The sequence below is a fragment of the Rhipicephalus sanguineus genome, chromosome 8, assembly GCF_013339695.2.
Source record: "Rhipicephalus sanguineus isolate Rsan-2018 chromosome 8, BIME_Rsan_1.4, whole genome shotgun sequence".
NCBI lineage: Eukaryota > Metazoa > Arthropoda > Arachnida > Ixodida > Ixodidae > Rhipicephalus > Rhipicephalus sanguineus.
In genome coordinates this window covers 104878891-104904260 of record NC_051183.1, presented here as the reverse complement: position 1 = coordinate 104904260, position 25370 = coordinate 104878891, and the positions used below count along the sequence as shown (strand labels likewise).

The 25370-nt window shown below is 47.3% G+C and overlaps 1 protein-coding gene across 1 annotated transcript in view; it reads left to right on the top strand.

Annotated features, from left to right (window-relative positions):
- Window positions 1-25370, top strand: part of LOC119402285 (uncharacterized) — a 93078-nt gene that overhangs the window by 51575 nt on the left and 16133 nt on the right. The window contains exons 5-6 of the mRNA XM_037669435.1: window positions 9124-9288; window positions 14103-14131. Of these exons, the coding sequence (XP_037525363.1) occupies window positions 9124-9288; window positions 14103-14131 (194 nt within the window). The remainder of the gene's footprint in view (window positions 1-9123; window positions 9289-14102; window positions 14132-25370) is intronic.

The window sequence follows — 25370 nt, the reverse complement described above, 5'->3', positions numbered from 1 at the left end:
AAAAGTATTCCGGAATACAGATATCGCATACTGGATGGAAAGGTTCTTGTAGCTCGGGAACAGAAGACAGCTGTGACACTTTCGTGGCGAACAGTTAATGTGATAACCCAGCATCTTGCTTGCAATATATACACACAGTTGCGGTGCGTCAGTAGTGACGTCACCGCGCTTTGTCCTTTTATTAGATACAACTCCTTCTCCTTATTTTCTTTAATATCCATATCTTTCAGGCGTCGCCGAACCCTTGTGCTTCGGCGTGGCAGAGGTTCAGGAGGTTGTTCTTCAGCGGCGGTAGAATTTGTAGCTTCCGACGTTGGTTCCTGGACCTCGGTAGGTAGTTTCCTCCGTTTCTTCAGGTCGCCGGACCAGGTTGCGCTAGAGGTGTGCCAGTGATGCGCACTGTTCTGGGTAGAACAAGAGGAGTACTTGTATTAACAATGTCATCCGCATGCATGAATCGCTCCTGGCCTTCCACTTTGACTATGTAAGTTTGCCACGCTGACACGGCGAACAATCGTTCCTTCTACCAGTGCGGGTCGCCTGGTCGGATACCTCTCACCCGGACCCGTTCACCTGCATCAAATTCCCGCCACTTCTTTTTCTGTCCCTGGTCTTGATCTCTAGATGGAGTAGGCTCTGACCGCTTGGCTATTCAGGAGTAAATGCTGAGACGCGTGCGCGGTGCCCAAGACGGGAACTCTGTGCAGGAGTCTTACCAGTCGTGGAGCATTGGCGTGTGTGCGGTATGTGAAAGGAACTGGTCCAGCCGGTGTTGAATGGTCCGTGCTTGCCCCGAGCGCCTCTCATCTCGCGAGTTGGCGCACAAGTTTCTTCTTTACCGTCTGGACGAGCCTCTCTGCTGCCCATTCGAAGCCGGTGTACGGAGGTGTCTTGACGTGTTGCACAGCATTGGATCTGAGGAAACTGCAAATTACGTCAGACACAAATTGAGGACCATTATCTGTCACAATCTGTTCGGGAAGCCCAAACGTTGCAAAAACGGTGCGAAGCTTTCAATAGTCTTCGACGCCGTGGTCGATTTTATGTGTATAAACGTCCGACCCAATTAGAATGGGTATCGACAAGCACCAAGAACCAGTCTAGTTTGTAGTATGCAAAGTCTAGGTGCACTCGTTGCCACCGTCTGGCGGGCCGTCCCCATGACATAAGTGGTATGGCGGGTGCAGCGTTTTGCTGAGCTGGCAAGTTGAACAGCGTGCGAACTGTTTCTTCGATCAGCTCATTTAACTTCGGCCACCACACGTGACTTCTTGATAGCATTTTCAGCGAGTGGTACCAGGGTGCCCCTCGTGCAAAAGCTGTAGCACTTCTGGCTGCAAAAGATTCGGGAATAACTACTCTCGTGCCCCAGGTTATGCAACCAGAGTCTAGAGACAGCTCGTTTCGCCGAACCAAACTAGGGGTGGCAATGTCAACATCTGAGAGTCTTTCTGGCCAGCTCATTCAAAACGAAAAGTTTCACTTTAGACAACTGCGGTCTTCTCAGTTCCGCTTGAATCTTGCTTGCTGGAAGCGGTACTGCTTCAACAGCGGAGAAAAACAGAACGTAGTCGCTCTTGTCTGCTTCGTTCGGAAGCGGCAATCGTGATAACGCGACAGCGTTAGCCACTTGCTCACCCTTTCTATAAGTCCACTTGTACTGATAAGCCGCCAGTAACAGCATCCAACGTCGCATGCGCGCGGCAGCCATCTGTGGAATTGGCTTTGTCTGGCCAAACAGGCTAGCTAGCGGAAGGTGATCGGAATAAATTGTGAACTCACGCCCATAAATGTATTTATGAAAGCGCTTGACCCCAAACACCACGGCCAACGCCTCCTTCTCGATATGCCCGTAGCCTTTCTCGGCGCTGCTTAGCGTGCGCGACGCGTATGCTATCGGCTTCTCTTGGCCGCAAACCGCATGAAATAAAACTGCTCCACCCCATAAGGGGAGGCGTCGCAACCAGACCTAGTGGTTTTTTAGGGTCGTAGAAGGTTAGTAGTGAATCCTGAGTGAGCATTTTCTTGCTTTTCTGAAATGCCTTTTCAGTCTCCTCCGACCATGCCCAAGGTTCATCTTTTTGAAGAAGTTGGTATAGCGGCCATAGTTCCGATGACATGTTCGGCATGAAACGGAATAAAATGTCAACATGCCAAGATAGGCCTTTAGTTCCGTGCAATTTTTAGGCGTTGGAGCCTTTCTACTTGCTTCCACCTTTTCAAGGCAAGGGTGCACGCCTGTCTCATCAATGACGTGGCCCAGATATCTTACGGACTTCACAAAAAGTTTGCACTTTTCGTGCCTTACTTTGACGCCGTGCTTCTCGCAGCGCTGCAGGACTGTTTCTACACGTGCCAGGCATTCGTTGTAGTCGGCACCTGTGATAAGCACATCGTCAAGGTAACAAACTACTCCACTTAGTCCCTTCAGCAACTCGTCCATGATTGCTTGGAATACTGCTGGTGCACTGGAACTGCCGTAGGGCATTCGAACATACTGGAATAAGCCCATGTGTGTATTTATAGTCAACAAGGGCCGCGAGTCAGGATGCAGCTCAATTTGCTGGTATGCTGACGACAAGTCCAAAACGGTAAACACTTTGTCTCCTGCTAGGACCGCGAACAGGTCTTCAACCGTTGGCAGCGGGTAGTGATCAGTTTTAACGCAGGGATTTACTGTCACTTTATAGTCCCCACAAGGCGCACTTTGTTCCTGGTTTTTCGACTACACCAACGGTGTGGCCCAGTCACTTTGTGTTACACCCACCAGTACCCCTACAGCTTGTAGGCTATCTAGCTCTTCTTTAACTCGCTCCCTTATGGCATATGGTACTGGATGTGCCTTGCAGAACACTGGCAAGCTACCTTCTTTTAAGGAAAGTTTCGCTTGAAAGCCCTTTATCAGTCCTAACCCAGGAGTGAAACGCTGGCATACCCTTTCACAAGGTTGTCCGCCGTGAGCTCCGCTTGCACCATGTGAATACCATTCAAGTCGACGTCCAGGTTCTCAATCCAATCGCGTCCAAGCAGCGCTGGCTTGTTTCCTGGCACCACAACTACTGGTAGAATCTTGCGCTGTCCGTTGTACTCGACCGGAACCACGGCTTGCCCCTTCACTTCCAGCGGTGCTCCTCCGTAAGTCTTCAGCTTAACCGTAGACGGTGTGAGCGGCGGAGGATTCACTAGATGCTTCCATAGGTCTTCCGATATCAGAGAAACAGCGGCTCCTGTGTCTACTTGCATCTGCACGTGCTTCCTTCCGAGCATAAGTTCTACCTGATACGGCTGCTTCGCAAGGCCGGCGTGATGTACGGCGTAGAGCATCATCTCATTATCTTCTTGCTGGTCGGCAACGGCGTGAATTTTTCCCGCACCGGGCGGGCGTTATCCGCATACTCGAGCCAAGTGACCCGTGCATTTGCAGCTGTAGCACCTTGCTTTCCGATAACGACAAGAATTAGCGTCGTGCTCTTGCCCGCAACGGTGACACTTTGTCTTGGTTGCCTCGTATTGCTTGCCTGGCTTGACCGCAAACGCCGCTTTCCTGCCTGTCTTCCTTATCGCATGGACGTCGGCTTCCGTTCCACTGCCAGGTCGAAACCCCCTGGACTCCTGTTCCGCCATTTAAACGCTTTTGGCAAAGTCACAAGCAGATTCAAACGACAGCTCCTTTTTTAGTAGACCCGTCTGAATGGCAGGGTTTCGCAGTCCAGCGACGAACCGGTCGCGCAGTGCGTCGTCAAGGAATGTGCCATACTTGCATCGGCCATGTGCTTCAGTGCAACTGCAAACGTCGCTACTGTCTCACCTTCCGCTTGGTACCGCCTGTTGAATCTGAATCGCTCTGCAATGATTCGGCTTGCAGGCTCGTAATGGTCACTCAGTACCTTGACCAGGTATTCGAGACTCTTCTCTGCAGGGGTCGCCGGTAGAAGCAAATCCTTGAGCGTCCTGTACGCGTTCTTGCCAATGGCCGTTATGAAGGCCGACTTCTTAAGCTTCTCCTCTTGTACGTTGGCTACTTCGCAGTAGTGCTCGAATCTTTCCACGTACGAAGCAAAGTCTTCATCGCCGTCCTCCAGGAATGCGTCGAATTCCCACATCTTGGCCATGCCGTGCACAGCCCTGCCTCTGTCCGTCCTTCACGGCATCCGCCCCTTTCCATCGTAGATTCGTTTCAGCATCTTCGTTGCCAGTTGTTGTAGCTCGGGAACAAGAAGGCAGCTGTGACACGTTTCGTGGCGAACAGTTTAATCAGATAACCCAGCATCTTGCTTGGCGATATATACACACAAGTTGCGGTGCGTCAGTAGTGACGTCACCGCGCTTTGTCCTTTTATTAGATACAACAGAAAGCCTAAAATACAGATACTGAGATACATTTGCCTTTAGTGTAACGGGATATTTCTGAGATACTTTCGCAATTGGACGAAAAAAGTATTCCGGAATACAGCTGCAGCAATACAGATAGTGGAATACTTTCTTTATTATTTGAAGGATGCTCATACTCCGCAAAGACATTTATAAGTGCACCATAATGTTGTAAGTAAAGTTAGTAAGTAAAGTACATTGATACTTTCAGATCATTTATTTGTTTATTACAGCGCCCTCAGCGCCATTAAGACATTACAGACGGGGGGGTTACAAAGTACATAATTAGTAATAATTACATAATTGCAATAAAAAGTATGCTATTTCACAGCAAGAGTAACAAGCATTCGACACCGAAATCGACATACTTGGTGACAGCAAAATGAGCTATGCTAGAAATAGCAGAGTTTAAGCAAATCACTCGAATCATTAATGAACACCAGTGAGCTGAGAAAAAGTATACGTTTGTTTTGCACATAAATTCTGCTTTGCTGAGAAGGTTGTTGTGTGAGCATCTCAAATAATCTGTCTTCTAGACAGTGTCGGTTCGCCCTAGCACAAGAGTCGCGACAGAAGAAGTCTCTCTACCACTGCAGACGATCACAAATTCGCGTTATAGTGAATAAATACCGCCTTCATAGCCGGATAGCCCTGCAGCGTGGCGATATCTCTTCTCGGGTCATCTATATACCGAAACACTTCCGCCCTCACGTGAGTTGTTCTGACCGTTCAGTCGCCGAAGTCGGTTCTTGTCTTCGGAATCCTCAGCCGTCTGGCGCGGTCGGCACCGGGTCAGACGGCTAAGGATTCCACTGCCCACATCATCATCATCAGCCTGTCTACGCCCACTGCAGGGCAAAGGCCTCTCCCATGTTCCGCCAATCAACTCGATCCTGTGCTTTCTGCTGCCACGTTACACCTGCAAACTTCTTAATCTCATCTACCCACCTAATTTTCTGTCTCCCCCTCGCGCGTTTGCCATCTCTTGGAATCCAGTCAGTTACCCTTAATGACCACCGGTTATCCTGCCGACGTGCTACGTGCCCGGCCCATATCCATTTCTTCTTCTTGATTTCAAATATGATGTCCTTTACGCCCGTTGTTCCCTGACCCACTCTGCTCTCTTCCTGTCTCTTAAGGTTACACCTATCATTTCCTTTCCATCGCTCGCTGCGTCGTCCTCAATTTAAGTTGAACCCTCTTTGTAAGTCTCCAGGTTTCTGCTCCGTAGGTAAGCACCGGTAAGATGCAGCTGTTATATACCTTCCTCTTCAGGGATAGTGGTAGATTACCATTCATGATTTGATAATGCTTGCCGAATGAGCCCCAACCCATCCTTATTCTTCTAGTTATTCACTCTCATGGTTCAGCTCCGCGGTTACTACCTGTCCTAAGTAGACGTACTCCTTTACAACTTCCAGTGTCTCGCCCACATAGGCCGGCCATAATTACCTAAGTGCAATGGAAGCTAATGCGTCAAAACTGCAGAATTCATACATTGGCTTCCTAAAACCACGTTGTTTGGGGGTGAGATGGTTTAAGCCCTCCCAAGTCGCTCCTGCCAGCTCTTTAAACAGACGTGGAAACAGGGACAGTCGCTCAGAGCGCCCATGAGAAGCTCAGCAAGCACTCGTCGCCTAGGCCGAAAGAGTCACTCTTCAATGAAGCTATCATCACCGCCGACGCTACCAGCACCCATTTCAGCAAGCCGCAGCAGGCGAAGTCGGCTCCGACGGTGGGGGAGCCTGGTACCACAAAACACCAATTCACGTCTGCGATCAATTAGGAGCGCACTCCGACACGCTGGAGCGGTGGCTGAAAGCGCGGCAAAGATAGCCATCTTCTAATCATTTCTGCTGTTTGAGAACTGAACGCATGCGTAGCATTGTAGATGCTCTGTTCCAAGGCGGTATCCGCGCGAAGGGGGTCACGAAGTAATGGCTTGCCACTCGAAAAAAAGTAGGCATGCTGCACTGACCTTGATAGACCGCGACTTTCGTCGGCACAGGCCGACAACACTGTCTCCGCAATTCTGCCGTCTGTGGCGTCGCTCGCTTTACCACATGGGCCATTCTGCGCATGAGGGGAAACCATCGCCGCCCTTTCTGTCGGCCACCGGCGGCGCGCCTTTGCTTGTCTTGGCACAAGAAAAACAAACAAAAAAAACGTCATTCCCCCCTTGGAAACATGCCTCAGCTCATTCCCGACAAAAAAATGTAACGGGATACTCGTGTCCTGCATATTATCGCGATACAAACGATACATGGTAGAAGTATTTCACTACTGAGATACAAATACATTTGTCAAATGTATCCCGATACAGAATACAGATACTCAACAGTATCTGTGAAATACTATCGCGATACTCTTGTATCGCGATACTGCCCAGCCCTGCCTCTGAGTTAGATGGCAACGAAGCGGCCCTGGACGCTACCCGCAAGCATCGTCCCAGGAGCATCACCATTATCACCATGTCATTCGGGGTGCCCTCGCCCAACTCAACATCGGATGCGGAGCAGACGAGACGGATGCTGCGTCCGGCCCCTAATCAGCGATATTTTAAAGAGAAGCTTTTTGAGTCACTCTTAAACGAGCGCGTTTCACGAAAAGCCAGCCGTCCTGTAGCCGCGGAAACCAGCGACGACGAGGATGCTAGAACACCCGGCATACTCTCGTGCATCATGCGAAGCCGCGCATGCGCAGTAGCAACAACCACGCAACTACTATCGCTAAACCACGGGCAGCGATCGAGACACCTCGCGCAACCGAGGTCCGACGTGGATCCGCCACTCGATCAGATACAGCCATGGGACGCGCAAAGAAAGTACGTACTACCGAAGAAGCAGCAGCGCATCGTGAAGCGAGGGTTGTCGCTGTACGAGGACGGCAAAGGGAGCTACGAGCAGATGCGGAATACGCGGCGACAGAAAGGGAGAACAAGACACAACGAGAAGATACTTCCGATCACCATAAGTGAAATGCTCCGCGAATGCGAGCTCTGCGCATGGATGCAGCCTTGCGGAAAGCCGAGCACGAGCGGCGCTGTGCTCGGCAAACTTCGCTATGTTCAAGCCTTGTGCGGCAGAGTGGCAACTTTGCCTTGTTTTGTTATTTATTTGAAATACTCTGAATTCCGAACGACCTCACAGCGCGGACTGGTTGATACATAAAAATACAATGTTATGAAAGACAGCTTGAACAGATCAATATACGGGGTTGCTGGCAACAGAAGCTGGGAGGTGGTTCCATTCAGAAGCCGTCTTTGGCAGAAAGGAATTGAAGCAATGACTCGTCTGGCAACTTGGCACTTCAACGTTGAGGTTGTGGTCGAATCGCGTTGATGTGTTAGTGGGTGGCGAGAAAAGTTCTTTTTTTTTCTTCCGTGTAACGTAAAATAGGTTTTGTGGAAAAAAGACAAGCATGTGAGCTTCCTTGTTGATGACAAGTCAAGCAGATGAAGGTTAGTCATTATGGTAAAAAAATTGCACTGCGGGAGCAGTTGACACAATGAAACACGTGATCTGGCCGCTAATGGTTTCAAGAATGTGTGTTAGATGAGCTGCTTATGGATCTTATACTGATGAGGCGAACTCATGTTTCGACTTCACAAGGGTATTGTATGGAACAAGCTTGAGGCAAGAGAGGGCCCGGGAAAAATTTCTTCATAAAAAACAACCGTACAGACTCGAGCGTCGGGTGTATTCTGCGCCTCAATCGAAATTGACTAAAGAAGGAAAGGTGATATTGAGGCAACTGAAACGAAACACACACACTCGTGAATCGTTAATGCACAACCGCTATGCGACGCTTCACAGCTGCACATGTCCTCTCTGCAACTAACCGAATTCCTAGCGAACTTTCTTCTGGAATGTCCGTGTCATGCATACTGCAATATGCATTAGGAGATGGACGTGGATCAAATACGATGAAGAATCGAAGACCAGCTATGCGAAAGGTGGGGGGCCAAGCTTGCCCTCGTGGAACTGAAAGAGCAGCGACAACTCGTCCTAAGGGCCAAGAGGACAGTCGAAGCCAGAGACTTCCTGTAATAGAGAGCCACCCCACCTCAGGTTGATACCGGCATAGCTCGAAACACTGTTTCAAAAAGTAAGCGTTCATTTCTCGATCTCTCTCTCTCGCTCTCTCTACCTCGAATCGTGCAAGATAAAAAATTGTGCGTGTTAGTACAGGATTGTGTACGGTTCATCTTACGATAAAATGTAAGATGACTTACTTCCCTTAAGAATGAACAGATATTTAAATAAAGTGTTGCTGCAATCATTTCAAAACGGCGGTAATCAAAACACCAGAGCCATATTTTGCATCATATTATTCTAAGGACGTTCATTATGCTGCACCCAGGTGTAATATTGTATGTTGGTGATGTGGGTCAACTGTATAAGCCCCTCTTATATGTGAAAATATTTCCACCAATAAATTTCCTACCCTGTATTCGATATTGAAATCTATCACTTTATGTATTAGTAAGGTATTCATCAAACGTATTTAGGGCGTCTTAAGTATTCTTCCCCTAACTCTACATGCCATATTGACAGTGTACAGACAAATTATTATGGGTAATAGTGAACAGCTGTGAGGCAATAGCTTCACGGAAATTCTGAGCTCAAACTTTACGAAGCACTCAAGCCACATGATCAGTATAACTGCCCTGAGTACCAGTAAAATACGTTTTCTGGTTATAAAGTCAATACTAAAATTTATTGCCCATGCAATGATCTCGTCAACATGCAGCTGGTATGTGTACGTGAAACCCTCTACCTGGTAGGAGCATCCGAGAGCATTGTTGATCCAAAGAAGTTCAAGTGCTTCAACTCGACAATAACTGAAATGTACGGTAAGGGATGTATCCGCAACTTCAATTTCCTGGAGAAAACTGGAGCAAAGTCGGTGACGAAGGTACAGTATTATAAAAAATTTACATTACCGTATTTTGCACAAAAAAGCAGGCCTGCCACATAGTGCCTTCAAATTCGCTCATGTACCAAGAAACTGTAGTGTAATAGAAACCGATCAAGCAGCATTATTTTGCAGCAGGTTTGAGCATGATAATGGTTGACATGGGATTATAGAACATAATGTGTACACGTTGTCAATAGTGAAAATTCTTAAAATTTGCCGTCTACAAAAAAAGGAAGCGTCATTATTGCTACTTTAAATCCATTATTCATTGTGTGATGAAACCTGAGTGAATAGTAGTATATGTTGTATTGCGATATCAGTTATGTGCATCCGCTCGCCAGGTTTCTTCCGTCGCCGTCATGCCCCGTATAGTTAGAGTCAGGTAGGTATATTTCTAAAAACATAAAAAGAAAAATAACCTGAAAGGAAATTTACCCAGAGAGCGCAACAGGGAGTGCAACCAAGCTCTCCTTACTCCGCGGTGTGACGCGCTATACCACAAGGACATAAACACGTACATCATCCAGCATGATGGCGAGCTATTTATATACAGCGTTTATACCGATGGTGGTGCGCATGCATCTCAGACTCTTCACCTTTGCAGAGGTTTGCAGAGAAAGAGAAATAAACCACGAGCTCTTTCTTGATCCTGCGTCGTTTATTTGCGTCATTTATTCTATGGCTTCCTCGGCCTTCTTAAAAAAATCTGAAACCACCACTCTCAAAGGAATTTCAAACCACTTTCTGTGAAAAGCAAGGAAGTAAAGACAAGAGCGATATCGCTGCTGAAAAGGCTTAACCTAGGAAAGCTTGGTTCTTCAGTAGAAAAGGCGAAAGGTGTAGAGCTAGAAATTTTTTACTCCATTAAACACACAAACCGGAAATGCCGCTGCGCGCGATTGTTTCAGAAAGGGATACGTGGCAGTTGGCTGTATTTCAGAATCTGCAAAAACATATTTCTGCGTTGCGCGTAAATGACCCTTTTCACGTAAAAAACTCTAGTATCGTTTTTGAATACCACAACAAAATGTGAATGTTCCGGTGTTACAGCTTTTAGTCTTGATGTAGTCGACTTATATTATTCTTTGCCGCATGATCTACTGTTAAACAGCGTAGAGCAGTGTATTGTGGAAGACAATGATGAGATATGGTTGAGGAATAGCATAGGGGTGTCGACTCAGTCTTTTTTAGAAATTTTGACGTTCTATTTGAAGTCCACCTTCGTCGTATGGCTTGGGAACCTGTACATGCAAAAATCAAGTGTTTGTATAGGTTCAAGTGTGGCCCCTGTTTTAAGCCAAATTTTTCTTGGGAAGGTGGATGCAGCCCTAAGCACTAAACTTCAGCCAAGCACAAAAGTATTTCGTTATGTTGACGATTATCTAATCCTCATCAAAAAGTGTTCAGCAGTGGACGTTGAAAGTGTCAAGGCATGCTTCGAGAATGAAGGCATGGGCCTCCTGTTTACCTCCGATGTTCCCAAAGATAACAAATTGCAGTTCCTAGACCTTTCCCTGTTTTTCGGTGATAAGCATCTTTGTTGGAGATATAATCCTCGTTCTGCAAAACCCGTTCTAGACTACTCTTCTGGTCATTCCAAGCTCGTCTGTAAACGCGGAATCGTAATGTCGTGCTTACGTTCAGCCCTCGAAAAATGTTGCCTTCATACCATGCAAAGTGGTTTCGTAGCACAGTTAGAACGGCTGATAGGTGCTGGATACCCTTCCTACGTAATAGCCTCAGTCTGTGAAAAGCTCTTGCGTACGGTCAAAAATAATGAAAGACGCACATGTACTTCGTCAGGGAACAGGGAAGAAGAAAAAATTTGGTAGATCCCACGTACAGTGGGAATCGGTGTAATGCGAACCATGCGCGGGATGGTGACTGGCGTAATTTTTCACATTGAATGAAACGTTACAGAATGACGCTAGAGAAATGTTGAAGTGGTATACACACACTCATATGTCGAAGAGTTGCATATGTATTATATAACCAGTTGTTTACAGCTGCGTAATGATGCGAACAGCAACATGGGCGTTACCAACACCAGACGCGGTAAGCTGATATATAGTGCTTATATTCTTCAATACTAAATAGCGCGAATCCGAACAAGACAAAGAAGGAATACATATGGGAAGGAACAGGCGTCACTCGCAACTGAGCTGCATTCAGGAAACTTTCCCTAGATATAAACATGGTCGAGTGGTACGCGTAAGCGCACTGCACGTACGTTAGTCACAGTTGCAGTTGTTACAGTTGTTATGCTTGTACTTTTCCGCTATGACGGAGCACGCACGCACGCACGGAGAAGGAACGCGCGCACGAACCCGTGTTCATGTGTGGAAAGGGTTCTTGACAGTTCTTGAAGAAAGTGATCAGTGACCGTGATCAGTGAGCCCCAGCAGCTGGCCGGACTTGTTATTCGGATCCGTTCATGATCGCGGCTACGAGGGGTCTAAGTGCAGTGAAGTGCGAGGTATAGTACAGCTGGTGGAAATCCTGGATGCCTCTTACGATGAAATGATATATAATGCCTCCTGTCTTGGACGTGGCAGCGAGGTCTTTTGATGCCCAGTCCACATCCAAGCCTTCTTTCACGCAGGGACCAGGCGACGTTGCGTCTTGATAAACAAATCTTGAAGTCACCGGTAATGATGAGGCGCCTGGTTCTCTCGGCAGGTTTATTGTAGGAAGCATTGATCCCGGTTTCTGCGTAATCCACGTGGTCCACGTTGCGGACCACGTGGACGAGTGGATGGTTGTTGAGCGTTCCAGGGCTGTTCTGTCTTCAGCTTCCTCACTTTCCTAGCGTCCGCCGCGGTGGTGTAGCGGTTATGGCGTTCGGCTGCTGACCCGAAGGTCGCGGGTTCGATCCCGGCCGCAGCGGTCGAATTTCGATGGAGGCGAAATGCTAGATGCCCGCGTACTGTGCGATCTAGGTACACGTTAAAGAATACCAGATGGTGAAAATTTCCGGATCCCTTCGCTACGGCGTCTCTCATAATCATATGGTGGTTTTGGGACATAAAACCCCAACAATGTTTATTATCAATTTCCTTGCGTGTCAATGTGTGTGTGTTCGCGATTACTGTGTTGGTTGAGACTCTTTATCACCTGTGGCACATACCCGCAAAATATGAACTCTGCTATGCGGGTATGTGCCACACGTGACTGAGAGAAAGGGTTTCGTGACGTACGCGACAGGTATTTTGCGTTATTCATGTCATGACCACTGGATCGTGTTCTTCATACAATGATCCCCTGCTATGCTGATTTTGGTATGTTACAAATTATGGAGACGACTTGGAGAGCGCCCAGACGTAGGCGGCTAGATAGATAGATAGATAGATAGATAGATAGATAGATAGATAGATAAATACGTAGATAGAAACGCCCAAAGTGCCTGAGGTTCGCTAAGAAATGCTTCGCATTTAAAAAAGAAGCGTGCGGCGGCAATCCCCTACATTCATAAAATGGCCCATGGGTTAAAAAATGTGGGAAACCGGTTTGGCGTGCGCGTTGTTTTCTCTGCACCCAATAAATTGGGCAGTATATGTTCAATGGTGCACAGGAGGGCACAGAATGCATCTAAAGGTAGAAGATGCCTCCAAAAGCATGTAAACAAGTTTGTTAAGTGCAACACCGGAGTGGTATATAAGATACCCCTTTCTTGTGGACCTGTGTACACTGGCGAAACCGACCGATGTGTGAACGTGCGTCTCAGAGAACACAAAAGCTTGTTGAAGAATACATCTTACTCCCATTTAGCGTCACATTGCTTTTCGTGCAAGTGCCAACCTCTGTTTGAGAATACAGTTGTGTTGTTCCGGCATCCTCATCAAACTACGCGCGAAATATCTGAAGCATATCACAGTTCCAGGAATACGGATCAATGTATAAGTCACCCTTCCCTGTCACTGCATGACTGTGAATTGAGCTGCCTAGATAACCCTTAGACATGTGCCTTGATCATACGCTTCGCATGCTGTTCATACCGTCGTCATAATCTTTCTTGACATGCGCAATTTGTGTGTAAATGTGTCCTTCCGATGTGGAAAATAAACCAGTTGTTAGTGAGCGCTCGTCTTATGTGGTTCCTCGCTTCGTCCTTTGTGTTTTTTCCGCGCTCCCAGTTCACTGAACGAAGAAAGAGATATAGGTAGCACCATCATCATCAGCATCATCGTCGCTCTCTGAAAATATGATGTTGACTGCAGCACCAAGGCATCTCTCGATGGTCTCTAAGTGAACTTGCACTGCGCCAAGTGACATCAGCCCACATCATGCGATGGCAAACGCGGCAGAGGATGGCATACAGTGCATTCAGACTTTTGGAATCGCTCCATTTAATTCCAGGAAAATCAACAGGAAAAGGTAACTTCTACTTGCTTCGTTCGCATACTTCATTGCAAAGGTATTGATGGTGGTTACCGCTGAGTTCGACTGTCTCTATAAGGGTGCGCACCCCTTTGTAGCGCCCTACGAAACAAGAAAAACTAAGAAGCCTTAAGTGCGGCAGATAAAGGTGTTCTGCACTCACAACGTTTGGGATTCTATACGAAATTTCAATTCACACAGAATTCAAAATCTCGGTTACCACATACCGCTTCGAGTCACAAGGCATGCCTCTCATGTCACTTTTGCTTTTGCCACATTTCGCTGTAATTCAGATTTTGTGCTTTCTTTAAATCAACACTATATGGGGTTCATATTTTTTCAAGGCCATGTAACTTTACTGCCCTATAGACTTACTGTGAAAATTTAAAAAACGACATACATGACACCGGAACATTTCTCTGTCTACTTTATAGAAAAACGAAGAAACAACATGGTCACGCAGGTATGTGCACTTAAACAACATTATGGTACAGTGATGATAATCCATTAACAAGTGTTGTCGCTAGAGCCAGCGTTTCGACAAGCAGATTTGCCTCCGTCAATGCAGCCATTGACACGAAACAGGCGAGTCGACAAGTCTGCTCCTGGCAACGTTGGCTCGAGCGACAACCCACTGTTGAAGGATTCCCAATAATTCATGTTCAATCAGCCATCTCTGGTATGACAACGTGATCTCTGACCTCTTATCGATGTGACTTGTCATTCCACGTTGCACATTTCATTTTTGCTTGCATATTAACGCGTGACCGTCGCAGTTGCGTGTAGCAAATGAAGTGTTGCGCTACTAAGCACGACGATAAAACCCCGATTCCGGGCGTGCAGTAAGGAAATAGTTAGGAAAGATATTGCTACAGTGCGAAATAAATAAATAAATAAATAAATAAATAAACAAATAAATAAATAAATAAATGCATAAATACATGATATGGTCTCGGAGCACTCGAGGCCGTTTATATAGTATATGGCTTTATATTCAAATTGGTACGACTAAGCATTTCTGTATGGCGAACATAAATGACAGGTTGTAAAATGAAAATCATGACATGCATGTCATGTACACTATGACATACATGCCCTGCTCATGGTGCGCTTGCTGCCGTTTCGCTAGCTTGATACGAACCAAAATTGGTATTGCGTAACGTGACTTCACGACGAGCATAAATGACAGGTGGTAACAGGATAATCATGATATGCATTTTGTGTGCAGCATGATTTATATGCCACGCTCATGGTGCACTCGCGGTAGGTTCGCTGCCTTGGTATATTCGAAAACTGGTATTTTGTGACGTGACTGTAGGACGAGTACAAATGACAAGTGGTGACACGAAAATCATGATATGTGTAAATCATACTGCGCATGAAATGCATATCATGACTGTCATGTTACCACCTGTCGTTTGTGCTCGTCGTACAGTCACGTCACGCAATGCCAGTTCTGGTGCGTATCGAGCTGGCCAAACGGCCGCAAGCGCACCATGAGCGGGGCATGTATGCCATAGCGTAAATGACATGGATACGGTGATTTTCATGTTACCACCTGTCATTTAAGTTCGCCATACAAAAATGCTTAGTTGTACCAATTTTGGTATACATCTATAAAAATAAACGTCCGCGAGCGCCCCGAGATCGTGTCCTATAAATCATGTTGTACATGATATGCGTGTAATGAGTTGCGCGACAGGACCTGTCACTTATGTTTGAAATACAAGCTTGTCAAGTCATGCCACTTTCGGTATGTAACAAATTAACGAAACGACCAGAAGATCACCAAGACCGTGCCATATTTATCATGTCTTTCATGAAATGCATATGACCATTTTCATGTTATGACCTATTGTTTGTGTACGTCATACAGTCATGCTGTGCCATACCAATTTTCATATACGTCTCATTAACGAAGCGGTCATGAGAGCACGAAGTCTTAGGCTCCTAGATAGATAGATAGATAGATAGATAGATAGATAGATAGATAGATAGATAGATAGATAGATAGATAGATAGATAGATAGATAGATAGATAGATAGATAGATAGATAGATAGATAGATAGATAGATAGATAGATAGATAGGCGCGCACATAGTCGCAGAAGTCCGCTCAGAAATGCTTCGCATTTAAAAAACGCCAGGCCTGCGCGGAAAGCGCAGTACAGTCACAGCGAAAGCTTGAAGAGCGGCATTTCTAGAGCCCGTTATCAACTCTCTTGTGGCTACTAATGCAAGTACACTACCATCGTACCCACTACGCCACAAATCATAATTTTTGTGAAGTTGGGAAGCACCCACCACGACATTGTTCGTCATTCTGGGGAGAAGCGAGGTACTATCGCACTCAGTATGAGCTACATCCCGCGAGCGCGTGGCCGAGTGTTATGCAATGTTGTACAGTGGAGCCAATTATGGCATATTTTCGAGTAATCGGGAGAGAGCTTGGTTGTCGCTACGAGCGCGCATCCCCTCCTCTTGCTTCAACTCTCGCCTTCGTTTTGCCCTTAGGTGATATCAGCTTCGAACTTCGAGTGTGAAAACAAGCAAGTGGGGGCGATGCGCGCTCGCAAGAGCGGCCAAACTCTCTCCCGATAACTTGAAAATATGCCATAATTGGCGCCACTGTACAACCTTGCAGAGCGCTCGTCCACGCACTCGCGTGATGTAGCTCATACTGAGTGCGATAGTACCATCTGTAAGGTATCATGTGCACTTTGTTGAGGCGACGGTTGATGACGATGAAGAATTAAGGCTGAGCTCTTTGAAATGGGTTCGAAGCTTTAAAAGACCCACTAGTTACGTAATTCGCATTGTGTGAGGCCCGGTCGTTATTGAACTCTCCCGCCACGCTTTATAACATACGTTAGCATGAGAAAGAGAGAGAGAGCGCGAATTAACTTTATTGAGACCATGAGGAAGCGGATCATGGGAGCCTTATGGGCTTCCTTGACAACCAATAGAAATGCACTGCGAGGAACCCACTGCGGTATGAATCATCCACATATTTGTTAAGGGATGTGCATTTTGTTGATGCGACGGTTGATGACGATGCATAATTATGGCTGAGCCCTTTGTAATGAGTTGGAAGCTTTAAACAACCCACTAGTTAAGTTATTGATATTGTGTGACGCCCGGTCGTTATTTAAATGTCCCGCCACGCTTTCTAACATACGTTAACCGGAGAAACGAAGAGCGAGAGAGGGAATTAACTTTATTGAGACCCTGAGGAAATGGATCATGGGAGCCTTATGGGCTTCCTTGGCAACTAACAGAAGTGCACTTGCAAGGAACCCACTACGCTATAAATCATCATAATTTTTGGGAAGTAGGGAAGCAGCCACTATGCAATTTTTCGTCATTCTGCGGAGAACCGTGGTACTCGCTATACACCTGTAAGGCATTATGTGCACTTTGTTGATGCTGTGCCTGATGACGATGAAGAATTATCGCAGAGGCCTTTGTGATGGGTTGGAAGCATTCAACAACCCACTCGTTGCGCAGTTCGCATTGTGTGACGCCTGGTTACAAAATTCGCGTTTGTGTGACGGCTGTTTGTTATTTTACTCTTCTACCAAACTACATTACATATGTTAATGTGGTTCCTTCCCGGCATGTAGCCTGTATAGGGTCTTTTTGCGACGCAGTTTCATGCACCGGCTTGGCTCTGAGGTAGTTCACTAGGCTCCCACGCAGAGAGCCCAGGTTCGAACCTCGTGCCACCCTGTAATTTTTTTTGCTTATTTCCTTTTTTTTTCTTATTTCGTGCGATAGCGGTTACGGACACCGGCGGCGGCGGTGGACAACTACGGCGCGAAAAACGGCCGTTGAAATGATCTCATAACAGCTTTCACTGTAAAATACAAGTACAATGAAATCTCACATAAGTGACCTTCAAGAGGCCCAAGGAAAGAGTTCGCTAAACTGAATATTAAATGCGAAGCATTTCTTAGCGAACTCTAGCCATTGTGAGCGTTTATATCTATCTATCTATCTATCTATCTATCTATCTATCTATCTATCTATCTATCTATCTATCTATCTATCTATCTATCTATCTATCTATCTATCTATCTATCTATCTATCTATCTATCTATCTATCTATCTATCTATCTAGCCGCCTGCGTCTGGGTGCTCTCGTGACGGCCTCCTTAACTTGGTGTAGATCAAAACCCTTTGCTCGAGACACGTATGGCACATACCCGTTTACGACGGGCTGCGGTGTGCAGGTATGCGCCACAGGTGATTGACAGTTTATATACCGGGTGTTCAAAGATAATCTTTATGCTTTTGTTAAAATTCAGCACTAAAACCACCTTTGCACATAAGTTTTTTATCCAGGGGGACACAAAGTGAGACCATAATTATCACTGTCAGCCGCCCCATTAACTAAGACTGAATAATAAACTTTTTAATGAGTGCAGCAAGCGGGCATGTTTATATTGAAAGGTTGGAGGCAGTCGCGTTTCTACGCAGTTCCACTTGGAAGAATTTTTCTAGCATGTCTGTGCCCCGAGATATCCCGCTGCAAAGTTTAATTGCAGTTTGTATGATTACGCATGCAAGATGGGGAGGATCGGCGCAATGTTCCGCCTTGATGTGACGAGCAGTCATTGCTTGCTATCGCTAGCCGGTAGCAAAAAGGTAACCGTTATCATCTTTGGCCATGCCTTCGACCCGTTGTCAGATTAAACGCTGCACGCAACTGCCGCGGCACATCGGGGAGGAGCTTTGCGCCAGTGCTCACTGTCTTGCATGCGTAATCATGCAATCCGCAATTAAACTTTGCAGCAGGATATCTAGGGGCACATACATGCAAGCAGAATTCTTCCAAGTGGAACTGCGTAGAAACGCGACTGCCTACAACTTTTCAATACAAACATGCCCGCTTGCTGCACTAACTAAAAAGTTCATTATTCAATCTTAGTTAATTGGGTGGCTGACAGCAATAATTATTGTCTCACTTTGTGTCCCCCTGGAAACATAACTTATCTGCAAAGGTGGTTTTCACGTATCTCCCAGTGTTGAATTTTAAGAAAACCATAAATCTTAATTTTTAACACCCGGTATACCCAGAAAAGGCGAGAAAAGACATTAGTTCTTTAAATGCAAGAGCGTTAAAGAAACCGACATGGTTAGCGTTGACCCTCCGAATACAAAGAATAAAAATTAGGATCTCAGTACTAATCGAACCCAAGCATTCTGCGTGGCAGTCTAGTATTCTACCACAGAGCCACGCGAGGTCTAGATTGTATAGCAAAAACACCCTATGCAAACGTAATGTCGTACAACGTCAACAGTGGTTCTGGTGCTGGCTGTCTAATTTTATAACAACCAATTAACATTACATAAGTGCTCCTACGGTACAGGCGTCATGTCAGGTTAACGTCTGTGGTTCCAGTGTTAGCTCCGCTTTTATACCAGTCTAAAAAACATTACATTTGCATTCCTATGGGATCAGCAAGCTATATTCAAGCGTAGCTCGACCCCGAATGATTGCGCTAACGAATGTTCATATGATATTCATATCATTGCACCATAAGCGACCTTCGTTTCGTTAATACTAATGTACGTGCTGCAACCTGAGTGCTGACGTTCCGTCAGACCACAATGTACCCTTTAAACGACGGTGTTGTCGACGTGCCTTGTAACCCCACGACGTGCACAAAGCTACTACCCTGATAAGAACACGTCGATCCGCCTCGTAACGCTTGACTTAAAGCACCCAAAGGCAGCATATAACTCGCTTACTGCTTCGCATGAAACCGATTCCCACAAGACTGGGATCCGCCGAATTTCGCACTATACTCTAATATGGAACAACATTGGGCACAGCAGATTTTGAGCTTGTCTGATAGAAGCAACCGCTTCCGTTTCGTCGAACTCATACCAAAGTGAGCGCATGGCGTACAAACTGGACTGTTGTTACCTGAAATGAAGATGACCGAACAATACCCAGAAGACAGTAAAAAAAAAGAACTCACGCGCACCTAGCAAGATTTTGTCTCCGTCACGAGAGATTCAGCGCTCTCGGCAGCGCTGGCTGCACAAGGGATATTTCACCGCCGCCGATCGATGGGCAAATTGTGGGCGGCGAACATCGGCTATCCCAACGCTGCAGAGCGTAAAACTTTGTTGAATTGATTGTTACGTCCAAAGCCCGGAGACAAGCGTAGACAGTAGCAAGCACTTTATTGCTACATTGTGCCGCATGTACGACGGTACAAAAGGAAATGAAAAGTGAGGGGGGAGGCAGCCGAGACATGCCAACTTTACAATTATCGCAGTCGGGTCACATTATTACTGGGCAGCTTAGCTGGCCGCTCTTATCAACAACACGTGGCGCTATCGCATACATGACATTTCCTCCCGCTTAAATTGTGGGCAGCTACCATTACACAAAATTAAGTTGGTGTGTAGCGATCTGGCGCTCGTCGATTGCGCACGGGACATCTTCGTACTGGTGGTGCTGCCTCGGAGGCTTCGGGCGCTGCCGTCGGTGTCTCCGCAGTGGCGTCCGAGAACTCCCAGAAGGTGTCCTTGTTCTCCTCACCCTTGGAGACGTGATCTTCACCCAGGAGAAGCTGATCTTGGTGACGATGCCACACGGTCAGGCCCCTTGGCGTGTGTACCTTGACGGCATATGAAACGGGTCCTTTCTACCGTACCACAGTGCCCGGAAGCCATCTGGGTGGCCCCTGTAATTTCGAACAAGAACACAGTCGCCTACAGCAAACTGTCGAGCTTTGAAGCTGCCTTGGCTGGACTGAATAAATTGTTGGTGGCGAACTAATCCCTCTACTTCTGGCTTCAGAATGTCCAGTTTGGAACGAAGACGGCGACCGAACATTAGGTTAGCCGGCGCTTCTTTTGTCGTAGCGTGGGGTGTATTCCGATAAGCAAGTAAGAAGCTGTTAAGGCTGGCCTGCAGGTTTCTAGTGCTGAAATCTTTCTTCATGGCAGTCTTTAGGGACTGAACGAAACGTTCTGCCAAGCCATTCGAACTTGGGTGATAAGGTGCTGTTGTTACGTGGCACGTTCCTATCTCCCGAACAAACGTCTCAAACTCGGCAGACTTAAATTGTGTCCCGTTGTCAGACACGATTGTTGCCGGATAACCGAAGCGACTTAACATTTCGCGAAGACGATCAATGGTTGCCGTGCTAGTTGTGTTTTTCATGATGCACACCTCTGGCCATTTAGAATGCGTATGAACCACAACTAAGGACATGTGCTGCTCTGAAGGGCCCAGCAAAATCGATGTGTACTCGCTTCCAGGGGGATGTTGGCCACGGCCATGGGTTCAAAGGAGCACTGTTAGGGGCACTACGCTGCTCCTGGCAAGGTTTGCATCCATTGACGTGAGACTCAAGATCCGCGTCAATTGAAGGCCACCAAACATAGCTTCGGGCCAACTCTTTGGATCGCACAATACCTGGATGACCGTCGTGAAGTTCTTGTAGAACCAGAAACCTCAGCTTTGCAGGCACCACAACACGTATTCCCCACAGGAGTCAGCTTTGGTGTGTGGTCAGCTGTGTTCGCCTGTCAAAGAAAGGCTTGAGCTCCACGTCGTCCGCAAAGTTACGCCACCCCGTACTTGTGAGCTCGAGTACTCTGCAAAGAAGTTGGTCATGCGAGGTGGCACGTGCAATATCTTTGTGTGTGACCGGCATTGATTGCAAGCGTAACGAGTAGAACGTTTCTTCTGCGTCATTAGCGGACTCCTGGCGAACTGGCAAGCGCGACAAGCAGTCAGCTTCCAGATTTTCATTTGCCGGTCGACACTTCGAGGAGTACGTGTAGGCAGACAACGTCACTGCCCAATGTTGAAGTCTTGCTGCCGCCAAAGTTGGTATGCCAGACCTTTGGCCTACAATAGTCTGCAATGATTTATGCTCCGTTATCAGTGTGAACGGTTGCCCGTAAATATAGTAGTGAAACTTCTTAACGCCGAAGATGATAGCTAGCGCTTCTTTCTCGATCTGGCTATGCTTCTGCTCAACATCGGACAACGTCCGTGAAGCGTAAGCAACAGGGCTAATGGTGCCATCAGGAAAAATATGAGAAAGCACAGCACCTACCCCGTAATGAGATGCGTCGCAAGCCATTTGAATGGTCTTTGCGGATCATAGTGAGCCAGAACTTCCGTAGACGCCAACGCAGTCTTAATGTTGTCAAAGGCCGTTTTACATTCGCTGGTCCACGCCCATGCTTGGTCGTCACGCAGCAGTTCGTACAGGGGATGGGCCAGCGTTGCCAGTTGAGGTAAAAATTTTCCGTAGTAGTTTACGGTTCCGAGCAAAGAACGAAGCTGCTGCTTGTTCTCTGGCGCGGCTACAATGGCATCAGTCTTGTCCGTCGTGTGATGTATGCCATCGGTACTCAACTTGTGCCACCAAGTAGGTCCCTTCCTTTTGAAAAAAAGTGCATTTCTCAGCTCTTAGTCGAACTCCCCGGTTTTCCAAACGGGTTAGAACTGCTTCCAAGTTTTGCAGGTGTTCGGCTCTATTCCTTCCGGTCACTAGACGATCGTCCAAATAGCATGCGACACATTTGAGATCTTTGAGCATGGTGTCCATTATTCGCTGAAAAATACCAGGCGCTGAAGACACGCCCAAAGGTAGCCGGTTTACGACGAACAGTCCTTTCGTCGTGTTGATCGCCAGAAGCCGACGCGCCGGTTCCGCTAGCACTACCTGTTGATAGGCCCTGTTCAAGACAATTTTAGAAAATTCTTTTCCTCCACTGAGTGCAGCAAAAATTTCTTCAACACATGGTAAAGGATAGCGATCGGTGTCTAGCATAGGGTTCACAGTTGTCTTATAGTCACCACACAGGCGAATGTTTCCGTCTTTCTTTACCACCGGCACTACAGGCGTGGCATACTCGCACGTGGCTAATGATGTGATCACACCCATTGACTGCATTTTGTCAAGTTCTTTTTCAACTGCTGGAACCAGTGCGAAAGGCACACTGCGCGCCTTCAAAAACTTTGGACGAGCGTCCACTTTGAGAAAGAGTTTTGCCCTTTCTTCTGTGATACATGCCAATTCTTCTTTGAAAAGTTTGCTGTACTTTTGCAAAAGCTTGCTCACCTCTGCTTTTGCTTCCGTGTTCGTCTGCTCCCGTGCCGAGCAGAGCTTGTTGCAGGAAAATAAAGCGTTCCAGTCGAGCCGCACGTGCTGTACCACTCTCGGCCCAGATGTGGCGGTCCTCCCTGCTCAGTGACATACAAGTGTAATAGCACACTTTGGCCATTATGTTCTACAGCAACTTCAGCCACTCCTGCTGGTTCGACTAATGCACCTGTGTAGGTGCGTAGGCGCAAATTTACGGATACCGCCGCTCCCGTATTGTAGAAATTACGGATACGGCCGCTCCCGTATCCAATTCCATTTCGAGCGGAGTCTTGTTTATCAGCAGGCGTACGATTATGGCATCTTTTGCCGAGCACGTCCTGCCGTTTAGCATCACTTCTGTGGCGCAGTCAAGAACTTTCATGTTGTACGCTCGCGCGTGAGACAACTTTGCGTCCTTATGAGACTGACATATACGCTGAATATGCCCTTTCTTGCCACAGCCGAAACACGTCGCCGACGCATGCATGTAGTTTTTCTCACGTGCTTAAAAGAGCCACACCACCAACACATTTTTGACGCTTTCGTTTCGCTGGCATCTTTTACTGAAACTGCTTTCCGCCCTTGCTTTTGTGCAGTTACATGATTTACGTTAGAGACGCTCGTTCAACCATGTACTTCTGCTGCAATTTTTGTTGCGGAATTCATCGCTAAAGCTTTTTCAACTGCCTTCTGAAATGTTAACTTCTTGTCTTCAGCAAATAGCACTCGCTGAATATCTTCTCTTCGTAACCCGCAAACGAACCTGTCCCTCAGTGCCTCGTCTAAAAAATTATCGAACTCGCAAGAACTCGAGAGGGAACGTAGTTCCGCGACAAATTCGGCAATGGATTCAGTCTCGCGCTGAGACCGTCGATAGAACTTGGCTCTCTCACCAATTACTGAATGCTTCGGTGCCAGATGGTCGCCAAGCAATTTCGTGAGGGTGTCGTAAGTCTTGCTCGACGGAAGGTCAGGGGCGGTAAGTAACTTGAGTAGGGCGTATGTCTTCGCCCCTATTAGGCTCAGGAACGCGTGGACCTTGTCTGCCTCGGGTATTTTGTTGAAGTGGAGGAACGATGTCAACCGCTGGTTGTATGAAGTCCAGTCGCTTGCGGAGTCGTCAAAAGGCTCCATGTGGCCAATTCTTCCCACCACTTGCGTCACTGGATCTGCCATCTCTGCTATTCCGCTAGCTCGCAATGCGGCAACGACAGCCCGAGGAGCTTCAAACAGGGTAGAACCTTTCTTCCGTTGTGCCAGCGCCGCTGCAGGTTCAAAGCAACTCGTCGCGAGATGTTACGTCCAAAGCCCGGAGACAAACGTAGAACAGTAGCAAGCACTTTATTGCTACATCTTACCGCAAGTACGACGGTACAAAAGGAAATGAAAAGTGAGGGGGGAGGCAGCCGAGACATGCCAGCTTTATAGACCCTTTTCGAAAAAAGGCGCCCCTAGCGACTCGCACGCAAACTACAGTCTGCCGCCATTGTGAGGGCACAGCAGCAGACGACGCAGGCTTCGGCAACGTGCCAGTGCGTGACATTTCAGCACCGCCGAATCGTGAACTGTCATCAACGTTTTTCGTAGAGACGGTGTGCTGCAATGGTGCAGACTTGCTGCGTTCCCATGTGCCACCATCGAGGATATCGCGACGAGAACAGCGATAAGATACGCAATAAAACTTGAACAACAAACGCACGTGTTCTCTCTGCGTACGTGATGTCAAACGGACGTGCGGAAGGGCGCCGTTTTGTAAACGCGCTACAGAAACGGAGGTGCTTATTTCACAGCGCCATGCGTAGCCTTGCTTTTGCGAATAAATAGTCTTCTCCCGAGTGCCCGCATGTGGTGAATTGCGATAGATTGTGCAGAAATACTGCGAGGGTTCGTAAGGCCAGCCAGAAAAATAAAAATGAAGTTGCGTACCAGTCATTTAGTAGCGACAGCACTCGCATATCGGAAGCCACGTGTCAAATTTTTTAATACATACAAACAGGGGCGTAGGGAGAAATTTTTTCGGGGGGGGGGAGGGCACCACCTTGATCTTAAGTGGGGGCCGGGCAGGCAGATGTGGTCGAGTGTCATTTTGTGCTCTGTGTGCCCTGGCAAAAAAAAATTCAGGGGGGGGGGCACGGGCGTGTTGGCCCCCCTCTCCCCTGGCTACGCCATATACCCAACGCGTGGCGTCCGGAAAATAGTTGCGTGGTGTGGCTTGAGGCAGACAGGGTTTTCACCGGTTGCAGTCGCATAGTTCCGCGACAGTGACGTCCTTCCTTTCGTTCGGTGATAAGTTTGTAGTTTGTAGCTTTCGGTAAGAAGTTTGTAGCTTCGGCGAGCCTTTTTTCCCGGTCCGGGCGTGCGCGCGAGTTGGCTGTGGTCGCGGTCCCGCAACCGCGGCAGTCGAGCCAAAGTGCTCGTCCAACCGGTTGAAGGGTACAAAATGTTGCTCATTGTGCATCGGAAGCACCCCAGAAAGAACAACGGAGAGTACTAAGAGCTCGTTCAAGCACGCAAACGGTGAGACTTCAGCGGATGACACGGATAACTAGCCGCCAACACAAACATCACAGCACGCA